General features: G+C 43.3%; 1 protein-coding gene across 2 annotated transcripts; it reads left to right on the forward strand.

The window, feature by feature from the left end:
* rnf103 (ring finger protein 103) lies at nucleotides 1–9,976 on the forward strand. Of its 2 annotated transcripts, XM_058649869.1 has the most exons (7): nucleotides 4–635; nucleotides 1,307–1,455; nucleotides 3,081–3,196; nucleotides 3,589–4,011; nucleotides 6,966–7,098; nucleotides 7,495–7,581; nucleotides 8,100–9,976. In XM_058649869.1, the coding sequence occupies exons 1-7, from the start codon at nucleotides 410–412 to the stop codon at nucleotides 9,045–9,047; spliced, it is 2,082 nt and encodes a 693-aa protein (XP_058505852.1). In that variant the 5' UTR covers nucleotides 4–409; the 3' UTR covers nucleotides 9,048–9,976. The 2 variants fall into 2 exon arrangements, with proteins under 2 accessions (XP_058505853.1, XP_058505852.1); XM_058649870.1 differs by lacking the exons at nucleotides 3,589–4,011; nucleotides 6,966–7,098; nucleotides 7,495–7,581; nucleotides 8,100–9,976 and adding an exon at nucleotides 4,862–6,959 and having other exon boundaries at nucleotides 1–635.
* The last annotated feature ends 3,703 nt before the right edge of the window (nucleotides 9,977–13,679 follow it).

The raw sequence follows: 13,679 nt of genomic DNA on the forward strand, positions 1-13,679 counted from the left end.
GAGGTGGAGCCGGATGTGACGTAATTGCCTCTGTGTACAGCAGCAGCTGATCGGAGCAGGTCAGACTTGGCTCGGCATCCCTGTTGTTTTTGCGACAGTGTGAGGAAGAGCCGCTGTCCACCTGCCGCTCATTTAGCGCAGGATACTGGGGCGCGTGCAGCTGACACCGAACTGCTACGAGACCTGTGTGTCACGACTGATACACCAACAGGCCTAACTACCATGCTAAGCTAAGTGGCTAGCTGTCACCGTCAGCAGAATACATGAACGCAGGTAGACGGTGCGGGTTGGACCGCAGCACCATGACCGTGTGACACACTCCGAGAGAGAGAGAGGCGTAGAAAGCCACACAGGCCCGGCTCTTCCCGGCTCCTCTGCCCAGCCTCAGCGCTCGTCAGTCCTCTGGAAGATGTGGCTCAAGCTGTTCTTCTTGCTGCTCTACTTCGTGGTGCTTTTCATGCTGGCCAGAATCTTTGAGGCGGTGGTCTGGTACGAGACTGGCATGTTCGCGACCCAGCTGGTAGATCCGGTCAGTCTGAGCTTTGAGAGGCTGAAGACCATCCTGGAGTGTCGGGGCCTGGGCTACTCTGGCCTGCCTGAGAAGAAGGACGTAAGTGAGCTGGTGGAGAAATCAGGTAACCGAGAGATCCCCATCAACTCCTCTACCACCCATGCTCCGGTTCACAGCAGGTTGTATCACACCTGAGGCTAGGGAGGATACTAAACACGATATCACCACCTTTTACTCTAAAAACCATTCGTAGTAAGTTGGCTGTGGGAACTGTTAGTATTTCACATGTGATTTATTTAGTTTTTTTGAAACGTTAGCAAATCTTTAATAACATGTTTAACATTTTGCAACAATTTTTGGTCACGTCATTAATGTTTTTGTAACATTGGCACCATAAGTTAATGAGTCTGTATTTGTATCTGGATTCTTTAAATAAAAAAATATCAGAAAATCAGTATCAGTGTGTTGAAACGGAACAAAAACAAATAAAAGCATTTACAAAACTAGTACGAGGAACTACATTCATTGCAGTTCAAGTAGTCTGCTAATTGTATATTGTGTATGTTGATCATTGATTGATTAGTGTAGCCCCAATCATTATGCACAATAATTATGTATAAATACTTTTGAAGAAAGTGTCTACATACTGAGGTCAGATAAAGGGTCAGAACAGCTGCAGTGTGAATGGCATATGTTGGCATCTACAGTAGAAATGTTTGCATTTGCTTTTTAGTTTTAGTGTAATTAGTTTGACACTTTTCAGTGAGATAAACCTTTAGCTCTTCTTGCCGACAGGAGAGTTGACACATGGCGAGCTGTACTCGGCCATCAAGAAGGAGAAGGAGCGGACAGAGGCTGGAGACTCTGGCAGCACACATTTCAGTGGAGAGATGCACTTCTATGAACTAGTGGAAGACACCAAAGACGGGATCTGGCTGGTTCAGGTGGAATGAAACCTGAAACATGACAGTGCAAACATCAGGATATATAGTCCATGTGTAATCTATCAACAGGTTGTTTGACAGGCTTTAAACTTGGCAGGTGACTAAGCACCAGTGTGTGCAGAGCTGACTTTGACAATGTTTGGATAAGAAATACAAGAGATAGTAGAAATGCAACGAATAACGCTAAAAGAAACACACAGAGTGCAGCACTAACATCTAACATCTTAATTTGAAAGAATGCAGCAGATAATAACATGTACCACGCCAATAATATACATACAACAAACAAAACATCCATCCATTCACCCATTATCTACTGCTTTATCCTCCACCGGAGGGTCACGAGGGGTGCTGTGCCAATCTCAGCTGAAATAGGGTGATAGGCGGGGTACACCCTCGACAGTCCATTGCAGGGCCACATAGAGACAAACAACCATTCACTACAAACAAAACAAATACAAAAATACACAAAAAGACCATATTGAATGTGCTGCACTAATCATCTTTAATGACTCTATATTTCTCTTTCTCATCCTGGTTATCAAAGGACGAGTCACAAGGACCCTCTGAATTATTTCTGTCTTGATATTGATTATTACATTAATTAGTGCAGTACCCATTGTTGAAGCCTGTCAAGTGGACTGTTGTGATATTATATGTGATAAACAGACAGATGAACGGCATATCCATTAGTGCTGTGTGTAGTTCGGCTCTTTTATCAACCAATCATTGTATTTTTGCAACGTGCTTTACGTAAAAAAAATAATAAAAACACAAAAGAATAAAGGGAATAGAAAATTAAATTAAAAATTAAATAATAATCAGTAAAATTATAAAATGTGCAATTAAAAACAGGGAAAGTGCCACTGTTTACTTAAAACTAAAAAAAAATCCCTGGTCAGTAACTGAGCACAGATCTAGGGGTAACCTATTCCAGAGCTTGGCAGTGGCAGGAACAGCCACCCCACTGTTTACATCTTAACCCATCCAGTAGCTGTTGATCAGATAGGCTCTGCCAAAACGCCGTAAGAAAGGCAATACAACTCACATGATGCCTAGTAAGTCACCTGCCAAGTTTAAAGCCTATCAAGCAAATCATTAGACAGTTATGTGATTATGTAAGACACCGCTTACTCAGTGAAACACCCCTTTAATGCAGGTGTAAACAGACCAACACATTGTCATTCCAGTGTGTCACATGTGGAAATATTTTCTACAATCCATATTGATCTGTCATTATTGAACTCATCTTTGCTTTTGTGAGAGCATGATGAGAAGGAGCGCCCATGAACGAGCATGTAGCAACTCCAGCCCACTTGGTGGCAGTAACGCACCTCAAACACTTACTGGGACGAAGCATAGAGTGATGCAGCTCTACGTTAAAGAGAGATGACTCATTTCAGACAGCAGCATTTCAAATTCCTTTTTTCTCAGAATCCAGTTTATTAGTTTGAAGGCTTCTTCACTGCCTTTGCTGCCATGGTAAAATAAATCACCCTGTGAGTTCCTTTTTTTCTGGTGGACTCACATATGTTTATGATTTTGAGGCTTGTATAAAGGTGCTTCATCTCTCTCTGTCTGGTGTAGTTTCCAGTTTTTGACACGGTCTGTGTTTGTGGCTGCAGGTCATCGCCCAGGACCGGGAGGCTCTGCTCAGTAAGTCCAGCTGGGGGAAGATGGTGCAGAAGGTGTCTCAGTTTGGGATCAGAACTGGAACCTTCAACTGCTCAAATGACTACAGGTGGGCAACAGCACACTCTGACACTGTGGATTTATAGAGGCTTTCTGATCCCACTATAATGGCCAGTATGTGTGATAGATGATTCCTTATTATCAAATCCTTATGAAAAACTGCTTAGCCAGTACCTACATCACTGACATTATGGTGAACATAGACACCGTGGAGAGTGTGGGCCAGGTATCGAACTTGCTCTGTATATCCCAATATTGAAAATGTGTTTAAATTCCTTATCAATCTCATCAGCATCAGTGAGCCAATAAGAATGCAGCATGCTGTTTGACCCACATGAGAGCAGAAAGTTGCTGTTTTTGTGCAAGAAGATGGCTGCAACAGCTAAAACTGAAGATTTTTACCGTGTTGTAAAATAAAACTGACAACGTTCTGTCCTCCAGGTCGTGTATCAAGCGCGGCTGGCAGCGCTCCACACTCATCATGTCTGTTCCTCAGACGTCAGCGTCCAAGGGCAAAGTCATGCTCAAAGAATACAACGGCCGTCACATTACAATCGAACACATCTTCCGCTGGATGACCTCACATGTGGCTCATCGAATCAAAACCCTGCATCGCTCTGAGCAGCTGGTGGAGGAGTGGCGGTCGGATCCCGCCCACCCAGTCAAGATGTTTCTGTTTGCCCGCCTCTCCCAGCCGCCAGCCTTCTTCTCCTCTCTGTCCATCAAGTTCACTGGCAGGATCGACTTCATCTTTGTGGACACGAGTCACTGGGACAACCACAGCAGCCTGTCAGAGATCGGTGTGACACACAGCCCTGCCTACATCCTCAAGATGCCTGAGGGCATCTATCGCTATGGCAACAGGTGATGGTTGAACATGAAATGATATTAACTCTCTTATTATTATTTGTAAATACTGACTCAGCCTTTCCCAAATATTGTTTTCCTGTTCTTGTTTATCTAGCACCTTTTGTTTGGTTTATATCTATCTCTTAAATTTTTCAGGTGATTTCAAACATTCATACATTATCAATTTTTTTGTTTTGAATTTTCATACCTTTTTGAAATATTCAACATTCATTTTTCTGAAAGCGAATTAAAAGTGCAGATTACAGGCAGGCACGGTCAAAGGCATAGCATGAGAACTTTCTCTCAGCTTTCTTCTCTTTCAATGGCCAAATTTAAATCAACCTTTGACCTTTGACACAGAGTCAGACTTACCACTGCATGGTTGGTGTAGTGCTTAGCGCTCTTGCCTTTGCAGCAAGAGGACCTGGGTTCGAGCCCCGGTTGGAACAAGGAGTTTGCATGTTCTCCCTGTGTGTGTGTGGGTTTTCTCCGGCTTCCTCCCACAATCCAAAAAACATGCAATATGGGGATTAGGTAAATTGGACACCCTAAATTGACCGTGAGTGTGAGACTGAATGGTTGTTAATCTCTATGTGTGTGTAGCCCTGCGATGGACTGCCGAACTGTCCAGGGTGTACCCCGCCTATTGCCCTATGTCAGCTGAGATTGGCACAGCACCTCCGCGACCCTCTGGTGAAGGATAAAGCGGTAGATGATGGATGTTAATCTAATAAGTGAGCCAATAAGCATGCAGCATGATGTTTGACCCATATGAGAGCAGAAAGTTGCTGTTTTTGTGCAGGAAGATGGCTGCAACAGCTAAAACTGTAGATTTTTACCGTGCTGACGGCGTTCTGTCCTCCAGGTCGTGTATCAAGCGCGGCTGGCAACGCTCCACACTCATCATGTCTGTTCCTCAGACGTCAGCGTCCATGGGCAAAGTCATGCTCAAAGAATTACAACGGCCATCACATGTTGTTAGACATTAGATGTTAATCTAATAAAGTACAAATTCCACTAAACAGTAAGTAGTTTTATAGTTTTAGTTTTAGTTTTGCAGTGGAAACCTGAATACACTGGTTTTTGGAAAGGTTGCGCTGCATCTCCGATCGGAGCTGATGCACATCCATTCTAGTGTGTCATGTGTCAAAGTTCAAAGTGTATAAGAAGCAATAATATTTCTGGTGGATGCCATAGCAGCCTTAGCAGCTGCCAAGCGGGAGAGGAAGTAGGAAAATAAAACATCTGGTTTACTTTTCAGAATAAAAGATCCCGTGTTGACACCACGTCGTATTTCACTTTACTACATCACAGAAAGAATCCTTGCAAGCCCAGTGTGCTCCCGTTTATTTCGGTCGGCAGAAATACTGCTCTGTTTTGTTGTGTTTACAACATTTACAGTTTATATTCGTGCAAGAAACTCCAAGTAACTCCAAGTGTCCAGCTGCATGGACGAGGGCGGACGTGAGACGCAAAAGCAGTGTAAATTGGGTGTGTGGAGTGCAGCGAGTCCATTCTGCAACCAGTGTGTTTACCTGGCAACATACTATTTTCTGATTGGCTGATAGGTTGCTAATTCAAGACAGCTGTATGAATGAACTATGCAGAGCAATCTGCCTTTGCATCATCGATTCATAGATTATTAATTTATGTGCGGTGACTTTTATCTCTTATCATCAGCGTGAGAAATGTCCTGTGTGGCGTGTGAACTTATACAGTGTCTCACACTGAATGCAGGACATGATGATGAGATACTAGTTATTATTTAAAATGTTTATTAGAGGTGTTAATCTTTCAGGGTCTCACAATTTGATTCCAATTTATTGGGTCATGAATCGATTCAAAATCATTTTTGATTCAAAATGTATTCAGTACACTTCAGTCTACTCTGCTGTTGTGTTGTGTCTTGTTTGCTGTCAGGCAGGAGTCTCTGTGGACTTTGATGTTTGCAGATGATATTATAATCTGTAGTGAGAGTAGGGGACATGTAGAAGAACCTGCACTGGTGGAGGTATGCACTGGAGAGAATACCTGTGTGTGTGGTACAGTGAAGATGCAAGGAGTAGAGGAAGAGGTGAAGAAGAGAGTGCAGGCAGGGTGGAGAGGGTGAAGAAGTGTCAGGGCTGATGTGTGTCAAACTGATAGTAGCACAAGTCAAAGGGAAGGTCTACAGGACAGTAGTGAGACCTGTTATGATGTATGGCTTGGAGACAGTGGCACTGTCTAGCAGACAGCAGGAGGAACTAGAGGTGGCAGAGCTGAAGATGCTGAGATTTTGGGAGTGACCAGGATGGACAGGATTAGAAATGAACATATTCCAGGGACAGCTCAGGTTGAACGGTTTGCAGATAAAGGAAGAGAGACGAGGTTGAGTTAGTGAGGGATAGTGAATCTGTTAGACAAAGGATGGAGAAGATGAAGCTGCAAAGAAGATGAAGACTTTGCTGTTGTGTGCTAAGAAAGGTTTTGTCATCAGGAAATCAAAGTAAAGTGTTTTCCAGGATTAGGAAGCTTTTACATAAAATAAGCAAATCCAAGTAACAAATTGACTTTTATTTAAGCTTAACTTGCACAAGTATTCTGGGTGTAACCTGAAAAAGTGTCAGTCTGTGAGTGGGTATGACATACTGTACCTGGGCTCACTTGTTATCATAAAACTGGTACTACACTCTAAGGACATGAAACAGGTTATAACAAACAAAACTGAAGAAATGTTATTTTAAAAATATATATTTGTGGAAGTTTAGAATCTTAGATGAATTGATTGTTATTGACACTTCTAATCATTATCTCTGCTTGCTATATCCTATTACTTTTTTCAGCCAATGTCAATACAGACGGAAAGATGACTCAGCAATTACCATGTGCATTTCTTGGGGAAATGCCCATGTTCTTGTCATCTCTATGTGCTGTGATCCACCTCTCTCCCACTCATCCTCTCCTCTTCTCTCCTCTCCACCTCTCTGTAGTACGGGGGAGTTTTTGTCCCTGGCTGCCATGGACACTTTCCTACGTTCAGTCCAGCCGGAGGTCAATGACCTGTTTGTGCTCAGTCTGGTCCTCATCAACCTTCTGGCTTGGATGGATCTCTTCATTACACAGGTTACCACCTGTTTGTTTTTACCATTATTCTCAAAACATAGGGGAAAGACTGCAGTGCACGCTCTGCATCTGCAGCTGTAATAAAGCTGACTACTTGCTTCTTGCAGCGTGCTCATGGTGGACCCAGACTGACTGAATTAACACATTGTTGACTCCTCCCACACTTAATGTGCAATGACTCTGGGTGACTGCAGGAGCCCTGACTCTGGAAGTTGCACTTGTACACACATGTATCAGTGTATTGATTTATAATTAGCTCTGCATTTATAACTTCGCCCCACAGAGTGGGAGTGAAGTATTGTTTTTTCCACACTTGACCAGCAGAGGCCGCCAGAGGCTTGTTGCGTGAATGTTTTGTTTTAAACATGTAGCTGAACATTTTTTTGTCCTTGGCAGGGTGCTACAGTGAAACGATTTGTAGTTCTGATCCGAACACTTGGAACCTACAACTCTATACTGCTGGTGTCTTGGCTTCCTGTTCTGGTAGGTTCTTACAACCTTCCACAACTGTAGAGAGACATGTCTCAATTAATATCTTATTCATTTTTATAAAACCAAATCACAACATACAAACCAACAGTTGATACAGTGAAGAGACCTTCCAATAGAACCCTACAAGAGAAGAGAAATCAGTGAAGGAAAGGTTAGGGACAGTTATATACACAATAATAATTATATTTATGTTATTAATAATAACAGACATGAATCCTGCAATCCTTGAGTCACATACCTGCAGAATGAGGAGAGAGAGCAAAGTAGATGATGAGATCAACTGTAGACTCGAATTGTAGTAGTCCAGTCATGAAGTTATAAATGCATGGTCTAGATTTCAGAGGTTTGTCAGCATCCTCCCAAGACGAGCTGCTTAAGAGAAGGTCACAATTGATGGCATTGCTGCACAACTGAAATGTATCAACCACATTTAATCTATATTAGTATAATGATTTAGAATTGGGGATTAAATGGCTCTCTGTCAACTTAACTTAACTGTCTCCAACCAGGCTCTGCTGCAGCTGTCATACCTGGACTCCCTGTATGGTTACAGTCTGAAGCTGCTTCGTTACGCTGACACCACCACACTGGCCAGCCTGGTGAGATCTGACTGGACCTTCTACTCATCCCACCCTGCTCTCTTCCTGTCCACCTACTTAGCTCACGGCCTGCTGGTTGACTACTTTGAGAAGAAACGCCGCTGTGGGGTCAGGAGCCCAGAGGACAGCACCACCAACCTGGAGTGGCTGGCCAGTCTGTGGGACTGGTACGCGTCCTATCTGTTCCATCCAATCGCCTCACTGCAGCAGCTCCCATCAGACCAGTCCGACTGGGAGGATGATCCCAACCTTTTGTTTGAGCGCTTGGCGTTCCCCGATCTCTGGCTTCGTCCACTAGTGAACGTGGACTACATTAAAGCCCTGCCAACGTGGGGGTTCAGGTCTGTGGGTCAGCTGCATGAAGAGAGTTCCCAGTCGGACTCCGAGAATTCTCCTCGCACACGTCACAGCACACCTCCACATGAGAGAAGAGGGCACAAGAGGTCAGAGTGCAGTAAGGACAAGAGTATCCAGCTGTGTGTGAACAGTGACATGGACCCTGGCGGCAGCAGCAGCAGCAGCAGCAGCAGCAGCAGCAGCAGCAGCAGCCACCATGATGAAGCAGAGGACACCTGCCTCACACCGGAGGCTGCGTCGAACCCGCAGTGCTGTGATTGGTCAGTGTGGCCGTGTGGCGTGTTGCAGTGCTCAGAGTGTGTGGTGTGTCTGGAGAACTTTGTGAGTGAGGAGCTGCTGATGGGCCTGCCGTGTGGCCACGCCTTCCACCAGCAGTGCATTGTGGTGTGGCTGGCAGGAGGCAGACACTGCTGCCCGGTGTGTCGCTGGCCTAGCTATAAAAAGAAACAGCAGCAGAGAAATGCAGAAAACATCTCTGCTGAAAACACAGTGCGGGACTGATGGACAGGACTGATGGACAGGACTGAGGGACAGGACTGATGGACAGGACTGAGGGAGCCTCCTCTCACTGTGCCTGTGTCTGTCATCGTCACAGCTTTGTGCTCAGTCAGCTTGACACTTTCTGAGGCTTGAAGGAATGTGAGTGCAAGGGATAAGGGCTGCTGTGGCATCACTCGGCTTCTTTCTATTCCAGCTGAAGGCAACGTGCTGGCCGTCATGACAGACACACCGTGGGTTCTGTTTAGACAGGATACACAAACACAGGTGTAGTCACCATTCATTTTGTCATGCAATAAAGACACTCTTCCTCTCTGTGTGTTTGCAGGATTGTGGCAGTCGGTACTTTTTCATGCACAATTAAGTCGCATTATGTTAGTAGCGATGTAGTGATATGACCCTTTCAGCATTTTAGTATCAGACTTTTCCCACTTGACTTATTAAATCACAGACGACAACAACCTTAGCTAGCAGATATTTGTTTAGAGCATAAATTTGGTCTTCTCATCAGTCCAAATGTCCTCTGCTCAGGACGGGCTTTTATCGCTGTTGTCTTCTTCAGTGTACAAACGTCTTCTGTTATTTCTGGGTTCAAACCCAGGGAGCTGTGGAGCATGTGCACACAGCTCCCTGTGCCAGTTTGTCCAACTGATCATATACACACAGAAGTAATTTGACTCCTAATCACATTATCTGAGTGTTAGTATGACTTTGAGAAATTCCATCCAGCACAATTTCAGTCAGACTAACATCATTTGTTGTGTTTTTCCTAACGTCTTGTAAATGTACTGACTGACTGTTGAGTCTGTTCTCTCCAGAAACCATCACACTACAGGCAGAACATGAAGCTACCTAACAAGCAAACTGTTTGAACACTCACACACTAATGTAAAATAAACCCCTTCCATTAAAAAAAAACTCTACGAAGTATGTTTGCCTTGCATTTTTATTCACATTATATAAGAATTGCAAAAAAAAGTCTCTCTATTGAGCTGTTGAACACCACTGTCATTATTTCTACTTAATTCTGATGTCTCACATCCTGAGCTGTCATTCATCCTTCAGAGGCCAAACACGCACGCCTGTTGGGGTCTGTGCACATAAAAAAGTGTAGAAGAAGAAGCCGATGGTGTTTTTATCCATGGTGCTTGAAGGTCACGCTCATGTCACATCTGTCGTTACTAAGCAACCAAAACCTGGGAGCTGCAGAGATGACCTAAGTTTCTGCGGCCACAGAAGAAGAAAAAAAAAAAAAAAGAAAATGGGGCGATGGTAACTCGACTTGTTCTTCAGCTGGAAGGTTGTTGGTTTGATTTCCAGTTGGGCTTTTCTACATACGTTGCTCCCGATGGCAGCGTGTGAATGTCATCAAGACATTTCCCTTACTGTAGCTTTGCTGATCTGTATCTGGAGCATCCTCTCCTTCACCTGGTTGATGCAGACTCGAAGTTCCTTTCAGAACAAAGTCCAGTTTGACCTACGTCTATTCTTAATGTGTCACTAACAGCCAGAAAAACAGGTGTGTTCTGGGTGAACTGATGTGTACTGTGTTTGGTGAATGGCATCTTATGATTGTCATTAAAGGGCCAGTGTATAAAAATGAGGTGAAATTATTTTAATTTGGCAGATCTTTCTTGTAAGGGTTAGTTTTTCATTACCCCAGAACAGTGGCGTGCAGGGACAAGAGGGCACTTTGGCGTGCAGCGTTTTTGTCCATTAGAATGGAGCCACCTGAAAACGTAATGATCTGCAACAAGTCAGAGTCATACGCTGCTTTCAGACACACACTGAAATCTGGACATTCCCAGGAACTTGCCCAAAGTTGCTTCGGATATTCTCCAGAAACTTCTCCTGCCAGCTCCCTTGTCAAATCTCTGAATAATGAATAATGAGATCACAGCGTGTGAATGGGTGAGTGTCCTGCCTCCTGCATGCTCAAGTCAGGTACCACCGCCGGTCTGTCCAAATAAGAAAAAGGTCCTTTGCACAGCAGTTATTTTGACATATTTGAGCAGGAAAAACACAGGAGTGACTCATCATGTTAATCATGGTGCTGTCAGGACAGTGTGGCGCTGAGCCAGCATGCACCCTGAAAGTGTACAAGCTAAACAGAACTCAGCCGTCATTCCTGGGATTATTTACACCTGTGAGCTGTCAGCATGGCTGCCCTGGAATGGAGCCATTAGCAAGTTTGCATTGTATTTTATTTTGATTTACCGAGGCCGACTGTTGTCAGCGATTGTTCTTTGCTATCTTACAACGTATAGCCTTTAAAAACCAGAGTGGTGATGATGGCTTGTTAATATACTGTATATTCTGTATACAGTGGGAATGGAACAAAGGTGAGTTACAGGAAATGTACATTCACGACGAGAATGTTGTGAGTGTCATTGCTTCTGTAGTTGTCTGTACTTTCTCTGTCAGGAAGTGTTTTACACCAGAGCCCAGTCTGTGTCTGATAACACAACAGTCATGTGACCACCTTCTTTATTTTATAACGATGCCATTTCATAATGATGGGTCGCGGGGGTGCTGTGCCAACCTCAGCTGACAGGGGGCGACAGACGGGGTACACCCTGGACAGTTCACCTGTCCATCGCTGTGTCCAATTTCCCTCATCCCCATATTGTTCTGGACTGTGGGAGAAAACCTGGGGAGAACATGCAAACTCCATGCAGAAAGCCTGATGTCATTCATTATTATTATTACATGTGACCTTTTTTTTATTAACACAACAACTTCAACGTGTCTTTGTTGTTCTTTTATTTCCTTATGTTGTAGAAAATTCATTTGTGTGTTGATATTTACTTGAATCGCTTATCATACGTACACTTGTTAAATCAATAAAAAAAACCTCACATACAGACAGAGACTACGTTACATTTGCACTGTAACTTGAAAGTGATGTCAGTCGTAAATGCTGACTTACATTCCTTATCTGAGCTTCTGTGGCAGGATGCTGACTGAGCACTTTAAAGCAGGAGGATGTGAAGACAGAGTGTCCCTGCTCTCAAGTCACATGGACAATGGACTGTCCCACAGTTATTATTATATCACTACAGTATATTTCATAGCTTTCTCTTTGTCATATACTACATTATCTTAGGTTAATAATAATTGTCCTGAGTTCATGACTTTATTATGAAAATGATCCAGAACTTTTTCATGTTGTATTTGCACTTTTACTTTACAGCCAATTAAGTCTATATTCTCCTGCATGTGTGTTTAGCTCTTTCCTCTGAGTTTCCTGATCAAGGCTTGGTCTGAATGTGAGCTGCATGTTGGTGGATCATCAGTGAACGCTTCACTGATGTTACTGTGTCACTGCTGGGCACGTCACTTCAGATGTATGAATTCTTATCATACTCCACTGAGAGGCGCTGCTGAGTCATACTGTTTTCATGTGTGTTCTTGTTCAGGTATCTGTGTGAGGACCAAACAACTTTGGGAGTAAAGATAGTTTGGGGAAAGTGAGGACATCATGGCTGGTCCTCACATTCTGTCACTTGTCCTTTTGAGGGTTAAGACGTGGTTTTAGGGTTAGAGGTTGGATTTAGGCATGTAGTTGTGACGGTTAAGGTTAAGGTAAGGGGCTACTACGTCTACGAGTGTCCGCACTACAGATGCTGTGCAAATGTTTGAGTGTGTGTGCGTGTTTTTAGGTCATGTCTATAATTGTGAGAACAAATTTCAAATTGTGGTTCAAAGACATAGCTGTTAGAACATTTTAACAGGGCGTCATAAATTCAAAGGGCTTCTTGAGGGTTAAGATTTGTCTTTGGCTGTAGGATTACATTGGATTAGGTTGTGGTTTGGCATTTTGTTGTGCTGGTTAAAGGACCAATACGCAACATTCACCCTAAATAAATATTTACTGTAGAAATATACAGTTTATGTGCAGAGTGATGTCACACAGCTGTTGCATTTGAGTACCCATTGAAAACGTTCAACACACTTTATTCACATAACCATGTTTGTGATGTGATAAATCTACATGTACAGTATGTTGTTGAGTGGAGCTTTGTACACAGTGAGTCACAACCTGCTTTGTAGTTGATTTTCAGGACTATCTCCCAAAGAAAACTTTAACTTTTGGCTAAAACGGCCTCAGACAATGAGAGAGACAAGAGCAGGGTTAATAATTTGTCTCGTCTTTCCCTGACGGAGAGCACTATGAACTGAGAAAAGGCTCCAACATGACTTGGAGCTAAACCTTCTCACCTTCTCTGGACTTGTAACGTGTAACATGTAACATTATGTCTGTTCTCATTTCCCTGGTTTCCATTCAAATGTAAAAGAAAACGCACATTTATCTGTGTTTCTATCCACTGCTGTTTGGCAAGTATTTGGAGTAAATTCACCAAGATAAGCAGTAGGTGGCGCAGAGCAGTTCACCACAGACGTCAGGAGGAGATGCAACTTCATGTAAATAAAGAGCAGCAGTAGCTGTACATAATACACAATTCCCAGCTATAACTGATAAATAATATTTTCTTCCTGCAATGTTTACAACTCCCTCAAGTGTCAAATCATTTAAGCAATATTTCAAGAAAGAAAAACAAACAAACACAGTTTTAAAGGGGACATATTATGCAAAATCAACTTTTTAATAATTTCAATACTTATATTTGGGAC

Source organism: Solea solea, chromosome 14 (assembly GCF_958295425.1).
Source record: "Solea solea chromosome 14, fSolSol10.1, whole genome shotgun sequence".
Taxonomy (NCBI): domain Eukaryota; kingdom Metazoa; phylum Chordata; class Actinopteri; order Pleuronectiformes; family Soleidae; genus Solea; species Solea solea.

What these genes read in the sequence shown, in the direction of transcription:
- rnf103 (XM_058649869.1), top strand. Translation starts at nt 410, where the DNA reads ATGTGGCTCAAGCTGTTCTTCTTGCTGCTCTACTTCGTGGTGCTTTTC. An exon ending in TGGATCTCTTCATTACACAG is followed by an intron (nt 7,099 to 7,494) that starts GTTACCACCTGT and finishes TGTCCTTGGCAG; the next exon opens with GGTGCTACAGTGAAACGATT. An exon ending in TGTCTTGGCTTCCTGTTCTG is followed by an intron (nt 7,582 to 8,099) that starts GTAGGTTCTTAC and finishes GTCTCCAACCAG; the next exon opens with GCTCTGCTGCAGCTGTCATA.